Source organism: Phalaenopsis equestris, unplaced genomic scaffold, assembly GCF_001263595.1.
Source record: "Phalaenopsis equestris unplaced genomic scaffold, ASM126359v1 Scaffold000484, whole genome shotgun sequence".
NCBI classification, from domain to species: domain Eukaryota; kingdom Viridiplantae; phylum Streptophyta; class Magnoliopsida; order Asparagales; family Orchidaceae; genus Phalaenopsis; species Phalaenopsis equestris.
The window spans coordinates 70,105-95,523 of NW_018164925.1; the positions used below are offsets into that span (position 1 = coordinate 70,105).

The 25,419-nt window shown below is 33.8% G+C and overlaps 1 protein-coding gene across 1 annotated transcript in view; it reads left to right on the top strand.

Moving 5' to 3' along the window:
• LOC110028029 (deoxynucleoside triphosphate triphosphohydrolase SAMHD1 homolog) overlaps nt 1-25,419 on the top strand; it is a 60,323-nt gene that overhangs the window by 22,992 nt on the left and 11,912 nt on the right. The window contains exons 2-12 of the mRNA XM_020729729.1: nt 2,154-2,191; nt 2,296-2,318; nt 2,828-2,934; nt 3,011-3,062; nt 3,237-3,321; nt 3,715-3,805; nt 8,311-8,349; nt 8,480-8,547; nt 8,638-8,700; nt 13,537-13,592; nt 13,665-13,738. Of these exons, the coding sequence (XP_020585388.1) occupies nt 2,154-2,191; nt 2,296-2,318; nt 2,828-2,934; nt 3,011-3,062; nt 3,237-3,321; nt 3,715-3,805; nt 8,311-8,349; nt 8,480-8,547; nt 8,638-8,700; nt 13,537-13,592; nt 13,665-13,738 (696 nt within the window). The remainder of the gene's footprint in view (nt 1-2,153; nt 2,192-2,295; nt 2,319-2,827; nt 2,935-3,010; nt 3,063-3,236; nt 3,322-3,714; nt 3,806-8,310; nt 8,350-8,479; nt 8,548-8,637; nt 8,701-13,536; nt 13,593-13,664; nt 13,739-25,419) is intronic.

The following is a 25,419-nucleotide window of genomic DNA, read 5'->3' on the forward strand; positions in this document are numbered from 1 at the left end:
TTTCAATGTTTTTGCCCAATCACCTCCATTTGAAATCTCTAATACATTCCCCATCGGAGTCCCAGGAGGAGGTTCTTGATGGTGGACACTGTCCTCCTTGTGTTCCTCTCGTCTAATCTCTTCTCATTTTGATTTAATTCATGAATCTCCGGTTAACCATTGGTTAGGGTTTACAAACAAAATAAGGGGTCTTCAATTACATCTCAATAAGCTTCCTCAGCATCTTTTTCAAACTCTCAAATCAGCCCTCAAATCGGTTTTCCATCCATAAAAACCTATTCTCTATGGCGGCAAATTTTTCTTCCATCCTGGATTTAAGTTGACTCATCTATTTCTCTAATTTCTTCTCCAATTCATCTATTTTATTGGCTATCCTTATTCATTTGGGTGTTTTCGATCACAAATGTTGAAATGTCGTCAATGATTACCAGACAATCCGAATCATGTATGTAATACAAGATAGTATGCCTCCGATTTGATTTGTGGTCCGCTTCCGTTGGACTCTCAATTTGGAACAAAATAAAGATGAGAGTTTCAGTTCTCTGTTCGTTGTGATATGCAGACGACCTTCTCAGCTGGCTCTAATTGCGACTTTTTTCGCAATATGCAGTCATGAAGGAGAACACAATACCACTTTTCTTTCCCACTAGCTCCAACCGTGGCCGTCTCGCAAGGCTTCGACGCGATCATATTGCAAGGCTTCGATCTCGAAGGTCTGTATGCCGCGATGCCCTCGAGACTTCCTAGGTAGCTCTTTTCAGGTTACTGTTCTGCGATCCAATTGTCTCTTCTCAGATTGTCAAAATTGTCGCAAGTTAGGTCATGAAGGCGACTCGTATATGTTGTGATCTCGACAGTCTTCCTAGCAATCTCCAACACGTGATGTATTGTGAGGCAATTTGCAAATGAATGTGGCTGTGATCTTGTAGTTGATCTAACAGAAATCAATCTCTCTGGTACCAAGTTGATACGATCCAATAAAGAAATCGACACGTTTTTCCACAAGAATTAGGGTAAACACAAATTTCATTTCCCGAACACCAAATTAAAGCAATACAACACAAATATGTAAAGGATAAACACCTATAATTCGAGAGGATAGCGATCTCTCCCCCAATTTTTACAATTTGAGAGGTAGGAAATCTCTCCAAAACCTTAAACTTAAGACTCACCACAATAATCTTATGCATAATTTAACCCTAAACATAATAGCCTATTTATAGCCAACTATAATAATAATAAGAAAAAACTAACTTGCCCTTAGGCGTACAAAAGACCAAATTACCCTTTGACTAGGCACCGACGCAACCGCTGCACCTTTCTTATGACAACTTTCCAACATTTTCTAGGATACGTCTATCACGCTAATATTGGATACCTGTCTATGAATTTTTGCTCTTAAGAGTGGGGTAGTGAGACTTAATTTTTCGAGCTTAATGCGGGAGCAATGGGACATTGACCGGCCATCGAGGCTGTTTTATGCTCTATTTCAGTGTCTGCCCACCTTCCCCCATCCCCCTCCTGGTCGACTTAGGATGTTTATGCTCATTACTTAAACCCTTAAGGTATGAGTGATCACTTGGTGGAAGTTGAATCACTGTGTGGAGCAACACTCTTGTTGGATGCAACCGAGTTTTTTTATTGGGTCTCAGTATCTTTATACTTGTTTTGTCTACAATAAATGTACAAGAGGGAGTCCCTCTACTTTTTGCTTGGTTTTACTTAGTACTTTGTACACTTTTTGCTTTTAATTAATGCAACATGTACTATTTCATAGATATGGTTTACTTGAATGAATTGTTAATATTCTCTGTATTTCTCTGCTTCTAGTAATTATTCTGGTTACATGTTAAACATATCTCTTGTGTTATAATCTGTTAACACTTACTCGAGATTGTGATCCAACCTTAATTATTGATTATATTGAGTATCAAACTCTCTGTACTTATATTGCTTAGTGCGGTTTCATAAGAATGGTTTAGTATGGTTAGTTTACAGGTATTACTTTTTTGTTAGCGATGACCTTTTCTTTTAAGCCAACTTACAGTATTTTTCAGCTATGTTATATTTAGTATAAGAACCATTTTGCTTTCTACTATTTTGTTTTCACATTTGAATATCTTCTAATTAAGTGATTTGTCTCCTGCTTCCAGATGAGCCTTAAATTTATAGACACTGAGCAGTTTCAGAGGTTAGACGATTGATTAAAATGTATGATAGTTGATTATTTCTTTTGGCCTACTTTGGAATAATTTTCTTATCCATAACAGGGTTGCATTGCATTTCCAACTGCAGGCTGCGGGATCTGAAGCAACTTGGTAAGGTTCATTGGGTTCCTGTTGCCTTTCATCTTGGATTGTACATGGAAGTAAAATAGTTGTATTTAATGATCTCTGCATATCTATGCATTGACCTTTCCAATTGATGAAGCTCAAAATTCTGCGTTAAGTTATTTCAATTGTGCTCAACCATTCTGAGCTGACTATCGGTAAGGATTTGTTAGTTTCAATTATACGTTGAAATTTGGAGTACACCCTGCTCTGGTGCAGTTCGAGTTTTGTTTTAATGTGTAGAGAACATATCTGTGTAAAATTTGTTTTTACTAAAAAATTGAAAAAATAAGGCGATTTACTCTCTATTAAACTGGCAGCTCCATATCTGTATATTTGAGGAATTGCAATGCTCTAAGCTTTATTTTGAGGGATGCGTTGCTTTATTTTGAGGGATGCGTTGATTCTTGCCTTGAATTATAATTGTTTTAAAACTTTTTTTTTCCGCTTTATTATTTCTTAATTATTATATCAAGCAAAATTTTTCCATACATCAGGTGTTGCATACATGGTCTATCCAGGAGCAGTGCATACTCGATTTGAACATTCTTTGGGAGTTTATTGGCTGGCTGGACAATCTCTGCAGTATCTTCAAGCCTACCAAGTATGACAACTTTTCATGGTTATATTTGTTGCTTTCCGAAACACAAACTTGTATATCATTTTTTTTGTCTCCACAGGGCTCTGAGCTTGATATTGATCGTTTTGATGTGCAGACAGTGAAACTTGCAGGTAAATTGTTGTACCAGCAGTTGTCATGAATTTAACTTATCCTTGTTGGCACAATTAGCCTTAGCTTTTGTTCAATATCTCATTTGTTGGTAATATGACAGATTGTTTAGCTGTTATTGAAAACTGCAATCAATAGGTCTGTGTTACATCATGCTATTTCATTTATTTTTGTAGGCCTTTTGCATGATATAGGGCATGGGCCTTTCAGCCATATGTTTGAGCATGAATTTCTTCCCCAAGTCAGTACTGGATCAAAATGGTATTTCATTTCTGCTGATTCATTTCATTAAACTTTATATAAATAATTGCTTATAATTATGCACTTTTCCTTTTTTTATATGACCAACCATCTTGTTCTTTATGCCTGCTAATGTTTCGTTACAATTAAGGGTTATAGTATTAATTCACCAATTTATCTCTGGAATTCTCAATTTTTTATTTGACATATGAATCAGATTTTATATCGAGTCCTAACATAGTTTCTCCATGGTCCTAGAAAAGCATGATACTTTTTTTCTAGTAATTTAATGGCTTGAATTAATAGCAATATCTACTAATCTGCAAAATAGTACAAATTTTCTATTATATTTATTTAAAGATATAAATTACATTTGCTTTATTGTTCTTCTACTAGTGGATATTTTCTGTTTAGGTCTCACGAGCAAATGTCAGGAATGTTGGTGGATTACATTGTTGATCAGCATCACATTGACATTGATTCCGAATGCCTTCAACAAATAAAAGTAAGAGATGTTATGCCAAAAGTTTTTCATGTGAATGCATAAGTTTGAGCTGTTTAGCAATTGCATCATCATTTTCCGAGATTAGCAAAAGAATTAGTATTTTCTTTATTTTGTAAACACTTGTGGCCAGAATGTTTTTAGATCTATGAGTAGTATGCTGATTCATTAATGGCATCCTAGAGCATAAAAATGTTCAACATTATGTTTTTGCTCATTTGTGCAATTTGCCTTCATCTCTTGCTTATAAATTCTTGGTTAGTTAATTTAGCCACTCTTATATCATTATTGCAGAGGTCTCTTTTGTGTTCAGGCCTTGATATTGATTTTAAATATATTCTTTGTTATTTTAATTTAGCTACTTCTATATCATTATTGCAGATGTCTCTTTTGTGTTCAAGGCTGCATATTGATTTTAAAGGATAACATTGTTGACATGAAAGTCTTGTCAAATTCCTAAGCAGTGATTGCATAAGCTGAATCTGGATCCATCCCTGCAAATTTTTAGCAGCTAAATTTAATTATAAACCTTTTGATTTTCGTGAAAATTTTCACATTCCACTATTGGTATGGTGATCATTGGCATCATTGGCAGTTCTTTTTCAAAGATTTCTTCGGTAGTTCCCATTGTTTGATTTATAAAATGCTAATCTTTTTTCTTAAATATGACTGATGGGAAAAATCTTTTTCTCAAGAATGCTGATGCTCGTCAAAATTTTTAAATTTATGGAGAAATTTAATGATATTTGAAATACAGGGATATTTTTCTTATTACTCCTCGTAGTTTATTAAATAAAATTTTTAATGCTTGTTTGCTTCTGTTTCTGTTATGATCACTTTTAACAAATTTTCTTTATCAAAATGTTAAATGCTCCTCATAACAGGTTACTCGAACCAGGTTACTACCATATTGCTATCTATTTTTCTCGTAGCTAAGAACTATTGGAGAAGAATGTATAATGCCACATTATGATGTGTTTATAAGAAATTTGTGTCATCATTATCCTTCTTACGAAGCAGAATGTATAATGTCAGATTATGATGTGTTTATAGGAAATTTGTGTCACCACCATCCTTCTTACGAATATTTTGGATTAGATTTAAGAATTTTTGTTTTCTATTTATTTTTGTCTGAATGCTATATGAGATGTTAAACCTATCCATTGAAATTTTTTTTGAACTTTATCCATGTTATTTTAAGACTCACTTCTTCTTCCTAACACTTTGAAACTAAGGGCCCGTTTGGGGCAACTTATAAGTGCGTTGTTTCGTGTGTTTGAGGAGAGTTTTTAAAAACTATGTTTCCTAATTTTTATTACATGCAGACCGCGGGTATATCCCCGCGATCGGCGTTCGGCCTCTAACGTTTACTCCCTTACCCTTGCCAAACCCGTAAGCCATGACTCTTCCTCAGTAATCGCCACCAACTCGAAGACTCCTTTCCTCCACCTTCGTCGCTCCTCCCTTTTCAAACCCTATCCGATTACTCATCTCTATCTGCTCCCAACCCTAACAAGAACCCTAATGAGCTGATCGGGCCCGGGTCAAGGAGGCTCCGTGGCGTGAGTGCGGTGCGGAACTGCCGGCGAAGATGACGAGGAGGTGTTCTCATTGCAACAACAAAGTGCACAACTCACGCACGTGTCCAAATTGAGGAGTGAAGCTCTTCGGTGTTCGCCTAACCGATGGCTCAATTCAGAAGTGCGCTAGCATGGGGAATCTGTCTCTTTTTGTCGGATCTACTAGTGGCTCCTCTCTTGCTGATGGCATGGAGGCTTCCGGCATCGCCGCTGATGGGTACGCATCGAAGGATTTGGTGCAAGGGTTGTCCATCAGCTGTCGTGAACGGAAGAGAGGTTAGTTTATGGATTAATGGTATTTCTGCAGTGGGTTGTTTTTTGCTGTCTTCCTCTTCCTTTTTATTTTTGTTTTGTTTTGTTTTATTTTTAATTTTTTTTTATTTTCTACTATTCTTTTGGGGATATTTGGTTGTCTGTTCTAATCTAATGTGAGCATGATGATTGCTCCATCGCCTGGATTGGTCATATCATTCCTTGTGATATAAATCAATTTTTATTGCTCAATTAAAGAAAGAAAATCTTCATAATTTTTATTTTTTTCTCTTTTACATCTGTGGTAAACGAAAGGTGAAATCATCATTTGAGGATGTAGGGGCATCATTTATCAAAAGAAAAATTGAAGATAATCTTTGACTTTTGCTAAGCAATTTAATTTAGTATTTTCTTAATTCCTTTGTGTGATTTTAGGGCTATACTAGGATGCCATCATGAGAAATTGACAATGATTTCTTGCGTAAGAAGTGAACATATTCTGCTTTCCAGTTGTAAATGTGATTGTTTATACATTTAAAGGTTTGCATCATTATTTTTATTGGCGTTTTGGCTCTATCTACATTCTGTTTTGGCTGTGAGGTTGTGAGGGTGCTTTGTCCCCCCTTGATCTTTAGTTGGGCAAGCATTTGAGATAAATGTGCTGGCATTGGATTGTATTGCAAGGAGGACGAAATTAAAATTTAGATGTCTTCTTGACATTTATGTTCTATTGCTGGTACAGATGTCTTCCTGACATTTATGTTCTGTTGCCGGTATAGCTAAGGGGTAGACATTATAATTTTTGTGTCCCAGCTTTTTCATTTAACAAAAGAAATCTGCAAATCAGTTGTTTACAAAACGCACAAACCAAACAACTAAACAGTCTATCCAAAACAGGGGCAGATTGGTCATTTATCTTGAATCAGCTGTTTTCCAAACGCACAAACCAAACAGCCAGTCAACTTATCCGGATCAGCTGTTCATCAGCAGATTCTCAGGATAAACTGCTTATGAGCACAAGTTGGATAAGCTGCAGCTGCCCCAAACAGACCCTAACTTTATATATGAGTGCATTTTTTGTCCTTCATTTTATATGTCCATACCACTTAATTTTATTTTCAATTGCCTTATCCTCATTAGTTGCTACTTAACCTTCCCTCTAATGGAACCATTCTCTAATTATTGGCCTTAGCTTTGCCACACATCTTTGTTAACAGTTACTTATACGTCTAGCTATCAATGACGCTTGGATCATTATAACTTGTTCAACCTAATTTTTGTTTTTTGTTTTTGATGTTTAACGTTTAACCTCCATCATATATCCTCTTATTGCATATTTATTCATTTAACCATAAAATGTTAATTTTAGATGTTAATATATTTATGAACATGCTCATTATTTTTCTAATACATTCAAAATATTTATATCTATCAAGCCTAAGTATCATTTAACCCTCTTAATATTGATTGATTATTGTTATTATCATGTTTTCTAAAATTGGATATTGTTAAGACAATATTTGGTGTACTAATTCTACTTTCTTTGTCCTCCAAGTATTTCTGTTTTGCTCTAACCTTTGACTTTGTTCTAAAAATTATGACCATTTCATGTGGAAAGCATTCACAAAGCCCCTCCATTAGAATAAGTTTTGCAGGTATTTCCATTACTGATGTATAAAGATTTGAATACAATATTAATTTTTGATGTAAACTTACTTTAATTGAAAATGTTTGTAACTCAACCACTTTTTAATAGTGTCTAATGATCTATCATGTGAGTAAGTTTGTATATACAACATATGAAGATACTTTTTTTGCTTTCTATATATATATTTTTTCTGTTTTTAACAAAATAATCCCTTTCATAAAAGATCATGCTATCATTAAACCAAATCACTTCTCCAAAACTAATGTAATTTTTCCAAGTCTATGCTCTATTATTATTACTTATAAATTCGTTATATGATTCATAAATTTGATTCTTTTATGAAAATCCTGAACACCTTTTTCTTACATATAGGGACACATATTTTTTTTTTCAACAATTTGACATGCTCTTTGTATTCAAAATTTCATTGAAATATCTATTATTCAATTTTCTCAATAAATATACTATCCCAAATAACTTTTCAATTTTGACCTAATATCTCGTATGGAAATCACCCTATCACTAAATCTATTCTCTCAATAATTATATTTTTCACGTCTCAATAATTTTAATTTTATTTTTATTGGTAACCTTTTTAACTTACAATAACTTATAATCTTTACCAATAATTTTTACTTCTTATTTTTTCCATTTAATTTATGCAAACAAATAATATATTGTTTCTGGTATTGTTATGTCCATCAATTCTTGTCTTACATTCAATTGTCTCAAAGTCTACATATCAAATCTTATTTTAGTTAGTAGCCAACCTTAGATATTTTCCACTAGAATTGGCACAAGTTATGGTGCATCACTTTTGAGTAATATCCTAGTCAACACTTGCTTATTTTTCATGGCATGTGAGTTAAGTTGTAGTGCGTTGCTGACTGGTGACGATCTAGCAAACTCTTGCTTACTACTCATTAATGTCAGATTTCACTATGATGTGTTACGCTGAGGAAATTTCTACCACTGTTAAAATTTAAACTTGGATTCATCACTTACTATATTATTTTTCCTCTTAGCAGGATATGATAATTGCTAGTTCGAATGTTTCAGTAGCAAATGTAAGAACACTGGCATCTTGGTGTGCTATTTAATTTTATATTCCATATTTGAAATTCAATATCTACCTGAAAAATAAATTATCATCTTTATTTACAAAACCTAATTGCTTGAAAATGTGCTGATTTGTAGGGCATGAAAGAAAAACGTTTTCTCTATGACATTGTTGCTAATGGACGCAATGGAATTGATGTTGACAAGTATATGATGGTTATAATTTAATTTTCTTGAATATTCTTCCATTGAATACAGCATGACTTTATATTTTGGGGATTTTAATTGATATTTAGGTTTGATTATATCGCTCGTGATTGTCGGGCATGTGGTCTTGGCTGCAATTTTCAATTCAGGAGGTATGTGCTGATTATTCATGAATTCACAATTATTTCAATATTTTAGGCTTTTACAATTTGGTTTTATTAGTCATGCATGCTTTGGGCCATGACATTCTTAAAATTTGCTGACAGAATTTGGATGAAAAACATATAAACCATGACTACTATATGGATTTTTTGGTTCTTGAATATTTGAATTTTTTTTCTTATTTTAAACTTAAAAGCGCAAACATAATTAACAACTTATTCAGATTATAATTCTTATTCAAGGATTCTTTTAATATTTTTAATGAGCTCTTAAATTTTTTTTCCCTCATTAATGACTTTCCATGCAAATAATGCCAAATCTTGATGGTGATTTGCCAAATCTGGCTTCCTATTCATTTATTCTCAAATGACAACACCAACATTCGTATGTTCTCTACTTTCTTCAAAATCATAGATTTATTGATTTTGATCAAATTATTTTTAAATAAACTAAATAAGTTTACTTGGTTAGTTAAGAAATTTATATTACGACCCGGTTTGGGGACTTGGAATATCTTAGGCTCAAATGAATTATTGGATGGAAAATTCAGATTTTTATTTCTATGAGAATCATTCAATAAATTAAAAGTCATTAATGAATAAACTTCAGCTCTTGAAAAAATATAAAACAATTGTGAATAGGATTACTTTTCTCTTGCTTTATTGTATCTTCTGTAAATAATTATTTTTTCACTCATTTTTTGATCCAAGACTTAAACTTGAAATGTTAATTTAATTCACCATGAATTAATCAACTTAGTAAATACTCATATTTCTAAACTTATAGTAATATAAAGAGTATAAAAACCAGTATGCATGCTTGTCAAATGCAGCGAATTAATATAGAATCATTTGATAATTTATATATTAAAAAATAATCATCCAAGAAGTTTCAAAACATTTTATTATGCTGAACGATACCCATCTCATCTATATCATTTATTTTCATCTTAAGTGTATTATATAAACATGTCATTTAATGTACTTCAAAATTAATTTTTGTAAAAAATTTTATTGTACGAGTACATTAGTGTCCCCGGTTAATATTACAAGAGGGTAAACTCCATCAATCAACATATATATGCAAACATTCTATATAGTTTATTTCATTTATATTTTCATGTTATTTAATATAGTTTTATAATAATTAGTACATAATAAATAAATTTTGCATGCTGAGAAAATTTTTGCCATAAATTTCAATATGACCAAATAACTCACTAAAACAAGTAAATTAGGTATAAACTTGCATTGGCAATCTATTTAAACAAGTATTATAATTATTTTATGCATTTAGTTTAGATGAATCAATAGTATTAGATAGATTAGAAAATGATTACTTATCGCCACTTTAAGAGATTTAATCTAGGACCTCTTTTTACTATTTAGTATTTATCACCTTTAATTTGGGTGCCTATTAAAAATATTAATTTATATATAGTTAAACTTTTTATTTCTAAATTACGATTAATATATTAATTTCTGATTAATTTTTTTTATAAGAATTTAAATACAAAATTTTCAAACTTTATATGTTTTTTTTTTATTTATCTATTCTACACTTCATTTATGCTTTAAGTTTAACATTTTTGAATTTTTGATTATTAGCCTAGAGACATAAAATTTTGTAATTTTGTCATGATTTTTTTGTATGTATCTTTAATTAGTAAATTTATCCCTCTTTTTTTGATTAAACTCGTCTCTTAAAATTAATTTACTTTTTATGTTTCATTCATAAATTTTGCTATATAAGTTTAAACATATATGTTTATACATTACATAATCATTATGTTTTACTTGTCTTTTAACAATCTAGTATTCTAAAAATACTTCAAATTTAGTCCATTTTAATTTAATTTGTTATTATTATTTTAAAATAATTTTAGGTTTTAAATATATCAAGCTCTAATCTTTCATAATGTCATATACCATTTTTTCTTTAGCTCTTAATTAATATGAAATTTTAATAAATATCTTTGTCTATATTTATGCATATGAAACTAAGATTCCCTTCTTTTAGCAGACTAGTTGACACAGGGCTTTTGGGGAAGGCCGGTTGAAAAGACTAATAGAGGACCCAACTGAGCCGGCTTGGGAGGTTCCGGTCCAGCCTCCTGCTCAACCGACCAACTTTCTTAGGTGTTGGAATTGTCGCCCAATGCATCCCCCTTTCCTATTTAGTTTCCCCCCTTTTTCCTCTATTTTGTATGTATGTTTATCAGAATTAGGGTTATGTTTTGTTGTGTATTCTATTTTAGATTTTGTATGGAGTCTTCTTCCCCTAGCTAAGGCTGTATCTTACTATAGGTGATGCTCCGGTTATATCTTATTCCAAGATGGTGTTGTATCCTCTCTGATTTCCTTCCTTCCTTTTTCCTCATCCTACTTAGCCGCCAACCTGCACCCCCATCCCTTCTCTAACCCTCAACCGCCAACCTCCCTCTCTTCCCTACCTACTTAGCGGTCGGCCTGCACCTCTCCATCCACTGAATTTGCCATCAGCCAGCCACCTGCCTTCCCTGTAAGTGCTACCCACATGCAGTCCACATCTCTGCAATTCCAACCTCTTTGGGCAGCCGCCAACCCACACCACCCTCCCCCAACTACCGTCCGACCGCCATAACCCCCATCCTGCCACCCACCTATTCCACATCCCATACCATCACTACTCTCAACCACCTCGTTGACACCACTGGTGCCATTGGATCCTCTTATCTAGCCCTAGCCGGCGATTGGTGCTTGTTGTGTTTTCATTTCAATTTGAGTCGTGTTTGTAATGCTAATTATTTGCTTAATAAAATTTTATTTCCACTATCGCAGGTTTGATTAGTTCCGGTATCACAAATTGTTCCTAAACAAGACAATATTTAAATAATAATTCAATTTTCTTATAAAGTTCAAATTAATTGAAAGTTTTCAAACAATCTAACATTGATCGTATAAGTCCTCCACAGTTTTGTGCTTCAATGAAATACCACTCAAATTACCCTGATTTCCTTCGTTCTCTTGGTTTAATTTTGTCTGTGAGGATCTATTTGATTTGAACCTCATTATCATTCGATTTGCTCCAACCTTTTTCGTCACCCATGCTCGAGCCAAATGCACCTCTCGTTTGATTTCCTTAGATTGCTCACGACTTGTTCCTTCACATTGCTCGAATAGCTTGTTGCTCATGTTGCAAGTTTGCTTGTCTTTTTGAGTTCATATGCCAACACATGCGCTCAGTCTCTAGGTAGCATCCCTAGCTCATGCTTTTGTTTTCGCAAGTTGTTCTCATGCTTGAACCTATTTGTGGTTTTTTTTTCTTCTATCCCGCATGACCTCTTTTGCTCAATTCCGCTCTTTCTTCCGTCTCCGTTTCCTTTATAATACTGAACTAACCAATGTCAATTTGATGCCCCCCCATCCCCCCCCCCCCCCACACACACACACATCCCAACCAATTCCCTTTTTGTTTTGGGCCTTAAATTTTGACATTTTGACTATATCATTCAATTCATGACGCAATAGTTTTTGGTTTGGTTAATGTGCAAATTTCTACTTAAAACATGTTATTGCAAAATCCAAGTACTGATAGAATCATCATTATCATTTATGGAAGATAAAAGATTTGGAGTTGGTTTGCGGATTCTCCATTCTTTTTGTTATGTTGCTATATATGATATGTTAAATATATTTTGCATTGTCTTTTTCCACAACATGTAATATGTATTTATGTCTACCATCTTATCAATTCATCATCCATATTTATGGAAGATAAAAGACTTGGGTGTTGAAAATGGAACGTAGAGGGCAGACATACTACATTTTACATTCAGCTATGTTTTCTAGATTCGGCCAAATCAGATGAATTCCAAATTCAGATAAAATGAACTAACTGCTGAATTTCAAATACAATGTTATTTTACATTGAATTCCAATTTCTTCTGAACAAAACAAATAAATTTTCAAATTCTTTTTATTTGGAATGCAATGCACTCTTATTGCTGCCGACCAAACAACCTCTAGAGTTTGATGATCACTCTAGAAAACACTTTTATTACTCTAGGAATGTTTTTTTTTTATAGATTCATTATGCTTTCCTCTGTCACATTTTGAAGTTTACTAAATATTAATAAATAGACTTAATAAATAGACTTCTTAAGGAAGTCTAGATGAAGTATGTAGACTGCGAAGTCAAATAATAAAAAATGTGATTTCCTGGAAGTGCTAATTTTTTTTTTTTAATTTTGAGTGATGAGTAATAATCTACAAATTATGTGGCTCAAACCTTTCACCTCAGAGAAATAGCTTTCTCAAATCTTTGTGTTGCGAATCCTTTCACAATGCCTCAATATTCTTTTGAATAGCAAGTTTAAAGTTTTTCTGTTTCAATTTAACAGCAAATCGGTATTACTGTATAGGCAGATCGTGTTTACTTTCTATTGGTCTTTCCTAGCATGACTTTTACTGTCCTCTAAGATAGAATGCATTTCTCTATTATAAAAGGCACATCAGGTTTTTGTTCATGTGCGGAGAATTTTTGTGATGCATTATGCCTTTTTCACTTTCATTATTTCATGTTACTTCTGTAAAAAAAAAGAAGAGGTGAAGATCATTAAATATTAGCTTTGAACAAATTTTAGACCCCTACTTATTTGTCATTTGGCAACTTTGTTTTGTTGGAACTGTTTCCTTCAACTCAACTGCTGTTGAGAATTAAAAAGTTTCAAAGCAAATGCCTGGTACCTAATATGAATCGTGATTGCTGAAGAAAAAATATTTTTTTCTTCATACAATAGTTATGCCCTTGCTACTATTTGTAATTGTCTTCGTTGTTTCTTGTAGGTTATTGCAAAGTATGCGTGTAATGGATGATGAAATATGCTATCCTGCTAAAGAATGTTAGCACTTTCACAGATACCGAACCCCTTAATTTCTGAATCCCTGCATTTTCTTATAAACTTTTGAATCAGATCTCACAATCCATAAATTGTTTTCAACTCGTGCTGACCTTCATCGTACAGTCTACACCCATGCTAAAGTCAAGGTATATTGAGCAGTTCTTAACATTTTTGAAATATTTTTATTTGCTTACATTTTGGCTTATTTCTATGTTTTCCTATTGATGGTTGTTGAATTGAGTATGCTATTAAGTCCATATCTTCAGCCCATCTATCCAAATAATTTCAAATCTAAGCTAAACTTATTTTCCAGCCTTCCTTCTTTCATTTGGTATGTTCATATCATTGCTTACGGCCAGCGAGAATTATTTAATATAAACTACTGAAAGCAGCCTTCCACGTTGATATTGTTATCCTTTTTGAGAGAGATAAAACAGAGAACTCATTCTTAATTAACTACTAAGAGAAAATGCATCTGTTCAGTTAATGGTGAGAATGCTACATTTCCTTATGTAGGGCATCTCATCTAGTACTCCAACTAGTGTTGATGTGCGTGCTCTTTCTTGAAATATTGCATTTTGCATTAAAATATCAAAAAGGTTACAAAATTATGCATGTATGCATTCATCTTGTACAAAAATGACACCTATCATCTACAAGTAAAGAAGAAAGCTCCCTATTGTCATTTACATGCATCAAAATAGAAAAGCCATCAAGGACTAGCTTGGCATAAAAATGAGCCGCCCTATTACAATCATAACTTGCAAGAAAGAACAAAACTTGCTTAAAATTAAAAGAAAGGCATGTCCAGGGATTCACTCGATCAGTTTTGCCAAGTGCCTTTCTCCATGGTGGATTGCAATAACATCATAATATTTGCGTTGTCGCCTTCAATAATAATGCTCTTGTACTCGAACATCCATTTTTCACAAATGGTATGTAGTGTCGGAATTGCTCGAAATTCCACTTGTGCACTGTCCTAATGCTCAAAGTGCTCTCTGGCACCACGAATCTCTGTCCCTTGCTTGTCTCGTATAATGACACCAATACCCAAAGCCTCAGATGGAAGAAGAGCCCTTGTCGATGTTCGCTTTACGCCATCCAAGAGTAGAGAGGGGGTGTGGGGGGGTGAGGGGGGTGGAGAGTGTTGGGGATTTACCAGAAAGAGTGAAAAACTGACCGGGTGGTTTGGCTATTATCCCATTGCTCCGCTCCCATAATAGATAAAGGTGCGCTCTTTCTTTAGCAAATGTACACAAGTTTTTATGCAGAAGATAGATTACCCCGATCCTAGTAATCAAGTAGAGCTCATGGGTTTAATCTTGAAAATAACTTTTTGCGAAGGAGTTAATAAAATTGCTTAAATTGATGCTTTTTTTCATCCTGAATTAAAGTTAGACTCGTGCATGCCCATAATTTATTGTTTCGCAAGCATTTAACTAATAATTTTTTTTATAATTGAAGAGGTTTAGGGGTGGGGAAGTTTGTATGATCGATACTTTTGAACTTGCTTTCAAAAATTTCCAACTCACTAACTATGACTCAAAAGAGCTAACAAATTTAACAATTAAAAATACAAATTAAATACCAGAAAATTGCATTATTGTGGTGTTCGAAGTGTGAACAAGATGCAATAAACTGATACGAAAGTGTCCAAGTGTTAAAATAAGGTCAATTGTCTACCTATGTAATAGCCATTTTTTAATTTAATGGGTATCATATATTTCTCACATAATTTTTTAAATTTAATAGGATTAGCTTGCTTGGCTGTCCCTATTAAAAAAGTGTTCAACTGTTAAACCACAATTTATAGGATATTACCTCAAGAATATTAACACAGAAATCTGCAATGAAAGCAATCTGTTGTAGAACATTAATATGTAAATATATTTAATTTTCTATTGTACAATGGCTTGCTATGAATTAACACATAGAATGATTCAAGATTATTATATGAAAATTATCATATTGTGGGCTTTCATATTTGTTATTATAAATTATTTATATTATTATAAATTATTCATATCATATTTGTTGTCATCATTTTTTGTTGGAAATTGTTTGCTGTTGTATTTATTTCTAAACAATTAATTTCATGTAATAAATTTATGATATAATTTATTACTTTAAAATTAATGCAATTAAATCCCGTTCCATCCAATAAATTTTAAATTGGCATTATTTCTTGCTAAATTTGCTACACCATTCTTCTTGCTCCATGCGTGATTGTGAGCCATGCATCAGATTGGTGGACTTTGGAATCTTTTCAAAACATTAATAATCCTTTCAAATAAGATTGATTTCAAGAAATCAATCTTTGATAATTTGCAAATGCCTTTTGGTTTTTTTTTTCTATCTTTAGCTGAGAGCGTTAATTTGATGTTTGCAAAACAGCATGTGTGTAAGTCTCTCTTTCCATCCATGGTTGGCCGACCTCTCCTTATTTGAATTTTTTTTTCCCACTAATTGTTTTGGGGCCCGCCAAGAAAATGATAGAGATATGAAATACCAAATATGCATGGCTGGCCATAAAGAAAGCTTTAATTGCTTTATTTTGAATATAATTATTAATGTTACAAATTTACTGCATGAAATCAATTATTTGAAAAATGCATCGCCAAACAACTTTCAACATAACATTGTTGACAACGAATGTGATATAATTGATTTATACAAAAAGGCAACTATGATATGATAATTTATAGCAATAAAAAAGCTCATAATTTAATTATTGTCATAATAATGTGGACTCTGCAAATTCGAACGCCCTGGCCTCCCTCGAAATGAAAGAAAAGAAAATAAGAGTGAAGGAGTTTGTTGTGAGGTTATGGGTCAAATTTTTAGAAGGCGGATGAGATAGTAGATAAGACATTACCCAGAGATTTCACCCTCATTTTACAAGGACCTTAAAATCTAGGGTTCAAGGTTTCCCATAGTTGCAAGCTTTTTATGGTTAATTATCCCTCCCGATGATAGGAGAACACTTTTGATTAAGGCTAGTCATTCACTAAGCATTCAAACTTAACTATAGCACCAACAAATCTAAAATCATAAAGTTATCATCATTACCTTAAAAGTTGATGGTGTGGAATTGATGACAAACCCGATCGAGATCCCATGATTCCATCATCGCAGGATGTCATTGTCTCTGGTCTACTTAGTCAGAGGAGATAGTCAACCCAACTTAATAGGAAAATCCTTGTTAGCAGTCATGGATTGTTTCATCCAAGGGAACCTTGTACAACTGGGGTGAATGTTTATCTAAGGGGACTAATCTAAGTTGACTTTAGTTAGCATAGTGCTTTTTTTCCTATCAAATATGCCCTATGATTCACAACTCAAAGGGAAAAATCATTCGGAAACATATGGGCTATAGTCGCGACCATTTTTGAGTGGAGTATACCGGCCAAACCACTTGATGGAGCCTACTAGTCAAACCATCCGGTTAGAGGGCTCTAGTCGTAACTGTTTTTTTTATGAAGTCTATTTGCCAAATGACACAGAGAATTTGGACCGCATCCTTTCTGGCACAAAATAATTTTGAGTTTGAATTTAATAGTATACTGAATATGCCATTGGTTTTTTTATGAGATTGAGTTAACATTATGTTTGTCAACCCCTGCAAACGGTTGCAGTGGGAGGATAGATTTTGCTTTAAGCATTAAGTGATCGAATTCATTTAAATGTTTTTAGATTTTATCATTTGAAAATTTTATCTTGTGAATGATTTCCTCTAGTTGAGATGTATAATGAATGTTCCCATCATCGGGGATAAGCTGTTATTTAAATATCATTAGAAGTATTAGTTCAATTGACTTTAGTCTCGTGAGGAGGATGATCAGACTAACATGGTAGAAGCTCAATCTTGTCAAACATAGTTTTTATTAGGAGAAGGATCATACTAGCTTAGTGTGGGCTGCTCAATCTTGTTAATTTTGGTTTCTGTAGGGATGAGGATCGAATTAGCTAAAGTAAGACTTATGACATCGCCCTATAGTCAAGGTAGTCTGTTTCTCTTTCATTACTTTCAGACCACGTGTATAAATATTTAACAAATTGGTCGGAGCACATGCGAGTGTTTAATACTTATAGAATGTGATTCTTAGTTTATTTATATGATCTACTCACATGGACTTTGAGGCATTTGATATTTTTTAAGGTGGTATGCTTGACTTGACATCAATAAGCTCATGCATAAATTTTAAAGCATTTAACATTCTTCAAGGTGGTCTGCTCGACACTAATAGTATTGGGGAATGTGAAAATTGAACTATGCAAGATTTCATTTTATGGCTCTAAAGTTCACCTATTTGTTACTACAAAAATGGTGTAGATTCGGTGGTGAACGTGCAAGATTTTGCCTAAAGCCTTCTAGCGAAATGCCTTATGTCTGTTTTTGTAGTTGGGTTGTGTATCTAGTGGTAAACGTGACGTTCCGAACGCGTTCATGCAGTTCCTTTTGCAATTAGAGGTTGTTTAAGTAACTTCATTGACAGTCGGGATGATTTGGGCTCAAATTACTCGTTTTGTTGATGACTTGCCATATTCATCATGCTTTCTTTTTTCTATTATAATAGGTCCTCTCTTAAGTATATTAGACTGTTTGAATGTGCGTGTGCGATCCAGATTGCGAACCGATTCATTTGACCAACTTCTATAATGTTTTAAGTGATCTAGCTTCTATTGTTGAATTATCCCATTTGTCGTTTGTCACTCGCCTTACGTATAATCATTTTAGCTCGTGAATTATATACGTAGGTCAACGAATAATAAGAAGGCTTGATTTGATGATTCATAGCAAGCTAATATACAAAAAAGAAACTACATTGATTTTCATGTAAATGTTTTTCATCAATTCTCTACTTCAATAATTCTTTTCTTTAAGGGCTAAATGGTTGCTAATGCAAAAAAAATGCAATATGAAAAAGCATGCACAATACAAATCAAGCAAATATTTGGTATTAATTAGATAACCAGTACCTAAAAAAAATCTAATCAGATGTACTCTGCAGTATGTGTAAGCAAGATCACAAAACAATGATTCACATAGAATGAGTGGAGATAAGAAAAGAGAATGTTATATAATGTGGAAGAAGAAGCCCAAAGGATGGACGTTTGAAAAAGAGACAAAATTGAGAAACACAAATATATAAGTTCGGACAACTTCATCAAAGTTGAGTACATTTGCTAAACTCTTTCCAAAAAAACTTAGAAAGCTCAAGAAGATTTGAATATGGATTTATACTTAGATTTCTATTCAGTTTATATGATGAAAGCCCTTGAAAATCAATTTTCATTTGCCTGAGAACTATTCAAATCATGAGGTATTTATGGACAAGTAGTTCACTCGAACCATCCCAAAATGTTCCTTATCGTATCCCTAAACCCTTTCACAAAATATCTTGCCAATAGATAGAAAAAAAATAGTTAATAAGCCCGTCTTTGCACACCAGGGGTTGCTTCAACGTTTAATGTTTTACCCAGGCTTAGGTGGAAATAAGTAATTTTTTGAAAGGCCATAAAAAATTTATTTTTTACATTAAAGTATATCATATAATATATTAAATCATATGCAAACAATTTAATGAATTAAATTGAACAAGAATAATGCCCATAGTGATTAAGTTGATTATAGTCGTTTCATTAATCTTAATTATTACTAATTATCATAAACATTTAAATTAATTAAATGAGAAAAAAAGGAGAAAACTTTTTAATTTTTTTCTGTAGCACAAATGTGCTAGTAAGCCACCATATAATTTTCAAACAAAATAAAAATTCTAAACCTATTAAAGTTTTTTATGATTTAAGTTAATTATTCTTAACATAATTATGCATGATTAACATGTAAATGACAAATTTAATGATGTAGTAATAAATTTAAGCTCTATAAAATTTCTAATAATATTATTAATCATTTTTTAAGATAAATAAATTCTCAGCATATGGTTACTATCCATTATAAACTATGCAGATAATAAATGCTAAACTTTTTTATAAATATTAAATAAATTCCCTAAAGCTGTAGATATTCAATTATAATGAAATCAATGTTCTTATTAGATTTGTTTTAGTCATCATTAAAATTTTTGATAAATCTTATTTAGTTAATTTACAATGAATAAATTTTAATAACTCCCATTAGGCTATGATAACTTGGATCTACACTTGAAATTTCAGTCTTCATGAATTTATCTTCTTGAGTTCATCTACAAGTAATCATAGAGTGAAGCTAGCTTAATGTAGACCTATCATTATCACCATATTTGCTAGTAAATGTTTAATTTGAAAGAAAATTTAAGCTAATCATTATAATGTTATGTTAAATGACTTTCAAAGGTGCAAAAATTTATGTTTGAAAGCGTAAATCCTTTTATAAGGATTATGCTAACGAAGAGCTCGAGTTGCTATAATCGAGAAGCTTAGAAAAAGAAAAGAAAGCTTGAAGCACTTTGAGAATTTTTGGACCTTTGGAGAAGTTTCAAAAGATTTAAACTATTCTTCCATAAAAGACATTTATAGTCAAAAAGAGGTTCTAAAGTTCACTTTTCCTCCATTTAGTACAGTGAGATATGGAGGGATTTTTTTTAGTTTTGAATATATAAAAACTATGAAACCTTTCAAACGAGGTACTAGAAAATCTTCAGCAAATGTTTACATCCAAAGAGAAATGAACCACAATAAGATTTGCAACTAAAAATTCGAATAGGACATAATTTCATTAATAATTAAAGTGGACCATAACGCTAGATAGTAGTTAGCAATCAATTTCAAAAATAGGACCATAACTTTAATAGGACCATAACTTTAGCCTTCTCAGGCAAATCCTATTTCATTTATCAATTTCATTCAAATTTAATGGCTAAACCGTTACATATTATATATTTTTTACAATAATGATTATGTATAGAAATGGTTTTAAGCTTTAAAATTTGACTCGTAGAGAGATAAAAGGTTTTGTATTGATAAATATTTATTCCTAAGTCTATTTAAGTATATACCTAATTATGTATTTATTTAATTAATTATTATTTTGTTTGGATTGATGTTTAGTGTCAAAATTTTGTCAGAGATAAGACCTCACAATTTTTGAAGCATCTAGACTTTGCTAATTGTGTTACTCTTCTTAAATTTTAGTAAAACACATAATTTATTTTTTTTTCTCAGAAAACCTACCCATAAATCATTTGAAGATAAATAATTAGTCCGTAATATTTTATTACGCTTGTACTCAGAAAGAGATGTGTCAAACACTATAAAAAAACAAGGAATAAAAACTATCAAAAATATTTTTTCCATTTAACTATTTTAAATTATTTGCAAATTAAAGAATAAAGAGACAAATGTATGATCATGTTTATCGATAAATTTCAAACACTAATTATTTGTGCATGATTAAAATTTTAATGGGAAGCGAAAGTGATACATCTTCCTAATTCTAGCCATGTAAAATTAACATTTTTTATATAATACCACAAGCCAATTTAATTAATTATTCTTTATATGTTACCATTTATTATATTTTTCTCCTCCATTTATTATTAATAAATGGAAAAAAAATATGTGGCATTACAATAAGATACATGTTCAAAAAAGATAACTAAAAGATATGTCATTGTGTCAACATATTATAACTTTATGGACATGTTATTAGAGCCTTTAGGCAGTTGCATTCTTCTATTGATTCATTGTTATCAAAGGACATACTAAAGTGATTGACAAGCATATGACAAATGACATTACCAAAGCACAAGTGCGTGCGTACACCTTAACTTCAATAGAATTCTCAGAAGTAATAGGAGTTTCATTTAGAAGTCCATATAAAACATAGAATATTCCGTTGATGTTAGAGATTGCTTAGAATGATGAATTTAAGATTTGGATAGTTGACATTTTCATAGATGACCTTTCAGCAAATATATTTTTAAGTGTCGAGCTTACTTGCTTGAAAGGCCTTATTAATGATATCCATATAAGGATTTGCATGATAGATATGAAAGACTATCTGGCATAGATTAATTCAGCTGAGATCATAGAAATGACAACTTTTTCAGAATCATATAAGTGTTCCAATAGTTAGCTTACAAAAGCAGAGAATGTTTTGGAGCTTAGATTAATATTCACGTTGGCATAAAATTATTTTGACAGCTCTACGGTAATTAGGCATGTCAACTTCTATGAAGCCAACCCATGCGAGACATTTGATGATTTAAAATATGAGTTGCGTTACAGTTTATTTTAAGAAATTTGAACCTTAAATGTAGGAATTTATCATGCTCTACAAAATTGTTGCTGGTTGATTCCTTGATAAATTGAAGGTTCTAGTTAATGGGATCATAAGCAAGGCTAAAATGTGATGACTAGATGCTGATGCTTTTTTCCTATTTTGTTAATTTAAAAATTGAGTGACTGCAGATGGATTAGAAATTGAGGGGGTAGAGATAGTGTTTACCAAAAGAAATTGAGTGAACATACTTCATGAAGGTGCTTGTTGTGTATTATAGAAGCGATTTTGAGAACTTGAAGAAATAAGGTGTTAGAGAATAGTAGAAAGATATAAACTAGAATCTTTGGACAAGGTCGGGAAATGAGTGCACAATTTCCCAAGTGGAAGGCAAGAAGACGAGATGACTAGGACGGGCTCAAGGCAAACATGTTAAACAAGTTCAAAGAGAACCTAATTCTCTAGTTGAGCTTCGAACAAACTTGCTTGCCCGGTCTTAGGTAGACTAGCAAGCTTGGTCTTAGGTAGATTTGATTAATATTTTTACTCAATGATACTGGAGTTAACCTAAATCACAACGGAAAACAATATTATTGCTGAAATTCCAACAATTACAATTAAAGACTCTTAAAAGATAGGAGAACAACACACAAACACAGGCGACACCCTGAGGCAAGGACGACTTAGTGGGTTGTGGGTTAAGATTATGGAATTGGGGATTTATGGGTCAGGGTAAGGCTTGGCTGCGCAAATGGAGGTAGGCGGGTGGCTGGATAGCAGGTTGGCTGTAGGAAAAGTGCGGCAGCCAACCTGGAAGACAAAGGAGCAGCGGTAGCCAATCTGGGAGGGATTGAAGGAACTGCAGCAGGTCAGAGGAGGGATTGGAGGGTGGTTAGTAACACAGCAGGCTGGTGGTGTAGGTCTAGCAGCTCAACAGGAAGATGGAATGGGAGTTGGAGTGGAAACAACATGTATGGATGGTAGCAGGTCTGCTGTAGGAGAGAACTGCTAGTGTAGTAGTTGGAGGGAGGAATCTGCAGAAGGTTTTATGCGGGAAGGAAAAGTACGGCTGAAGGTGGAGTTGTTGGGGGTGTTTTGCGGCAACAGCAAGGTTGGGGTAGAGCTGGAGGGAAAATAGCTGGAGGCTATCTCTAGTGTTCTACAGCAGGATACGGTGATGAAGGCAGCAGAGGGGAGGTTGTGGAGGGTAGAATAAACAAGTATAAACCCCACCTCGGAGGGATATACAGCCGGAGCACCATTCGTCCTTGGATACAACCCTAGAAAGGGGAAGAGGGGATGCCGATGACTGTCCCTGATAGAAATCTGAAATCAAACTCACAAAACATAACCTAGTTCAACAAACACACATATAAATAGAGTGGAATATGCGGAAAGCAAAAATAGGAATGGGAAAATAATTCTTGGCTAATGAAAAGAGGGATAGAGGGGACTGGCTTAGCCTCCTACTAGACCGAACCCTCTCCTGCAGAACTGGTTGAAGCTGGTTTTGCCCTCAAGCCCCGCGTCAGTCTTCCGGGGTTAGGGGAGCTTCGACCTCATTAGTCGATGCTTTTTGCCTCTTCCTAGTAGTTAGGTTGGTCATGTCGTATGCTCCCGGTAAGTCGATTGTGTAGGCGGTTTTGTTCCAAAGAACATCTTGATAGAACAGGTATCCGTTCTCTTTTGGCACAATCTGAACCAAAGGTACACAACAACGTAGGTTCTTTCAAGCCAAATTCTGAACAAGTAAATTTATAATATGCTTCTACCACTCATACTCGACTGAATGTGTTTGATAAACAAGGCTATTAGGGGGGTTAACTCTAGAACGACTTCTCTAACAGGTTGGGCCACCTTGACGTGCAACTACTCATGAGAGACATTTTCTTCTTCTCAAGAAGGACCTGGATCCCATAATAGAGTATTTTTGCTCCCAAAGATCCTGAGATAATTCCCACCACCGCGGTTCATCCATCTTGTCTGATCCACTGTCAAGAGGTACACTGTTGAATCAATTTTAATCCTCAGACGACTCACGATTGTCTTCCAAAAGTAACTAAAAATCTTCTCATCGTTGACAATTTGAATCTCCTTCCGTAGGAGCAACTAAGGTGGCTGGCTATATATTTGAAATTGTTGAAATTCTTTTATCCAAAATTGACTTGTGTATAGTATCGGCTTGTCAAGCACATGATCCTTTTGGACATCCAAAGTCAGTTTTATTGATGTTCCTCTCAACACCTGCCTAACTCAAGGCATCAAAATCTCTTGCTCTTCATGAATGCCCCTTATATCAAAGTCACTACCTTCTAGATCTACTGTTATCTTAGTTGGAATCCCTCTCCCAGGGTTAACTGAAATTGATAACGTCTCTTCCTTATTGACTGTAGGTTGAGAATTTTCTCTGTAGTTTTCATCTTTTCCCAGATCAACTGTATCATTGCACAATATTTCAATAAAATCTTATTTCGTGAAACAGATTATCCCTCTAGTTGTGCAGTCTAATGCAACATGCCCAATTTCGTGGCACTTGGAATACTTCCTAGCTGTGACAGATTTAGGTTTGCGGATTGGTTCTACTTGTTCTCTCCTCTAAATCAACTCTTCCTCTTACAGAGTTGTCTTGGTTGTGCTCTTAGGTGTATTTTGAATGTTAGATCCTGATGTTGAACTCTGCCTATAAGATGTGGGGGTCACTTGGTGATGTGGTCTCTCTATTTTTGAAGCTGGAACTTGCACCGTCTATCTATAGTAAGCTGGTAGAAACAGGCGTTTGTCTTTTGCTTCATCTTTAGATTCTCTCGTTCTGCCCTTGGACTCTTCCATTGGATTTCATCCTTAATGTCTGCAAGCCTCTATTGAAGTTGGCAAATCTCCCATCGTATCTCCCCTCGGGTAGGCTTGGGCATGTATCTCCTTAGTGGTATGGCTAGGGTTTAAAGTTTGGGGGTGGAAGATGGTAAAAATAATTGATTTAAGGTTACTGATTTTGAAAATCAGCAAGGGGCAATTAGGGTTAGACATATGTGGTAGTGGAAAGGGTATTTGGCGGTAGAAAAGAAAATTTTTGGGTTGTGGCAGATGCTAGGAAACCCTTGCATATGACTAGAATTAGACTAGTTCTGATACCAATTGATACAGGAGTTAACCAAAATCACGATGAAAAATAATATTATTGTTGAAATTCCAACGGTTACAAGTGAGGACTCTTAAAAGACGAAAACAACACACAAACACACGCGACACCCTAGGGCGAGGACGTCGTAGTGTGCTACGGGTTGAGATAATGGTATAGGGGATTTGTTGATGAGGAGAAGAGTTGGCGGCAACGACTACTGGAGGCTGGCAGATGGCTGGACAACTGGTTGGCTGTAGAAAAGGTGCAGTGGCCAACCTGGAAGACAGAGAAGTGGTGGTAGCCAATCTGGGAAGGATTGGAGAAGCTGCAGCAGGTCAAGGAAGGGATTGGAGGGTGGTTAGCGACACAACAAGCTTGTGGGCGTTGGTCTAGCGGTTCGACAGGAGGATGGAACAGGCGTTGGAGAGGAAACGATAGATATGGATGATAACATATTTGTTGTAGGAGAGAAGTACGGGTGT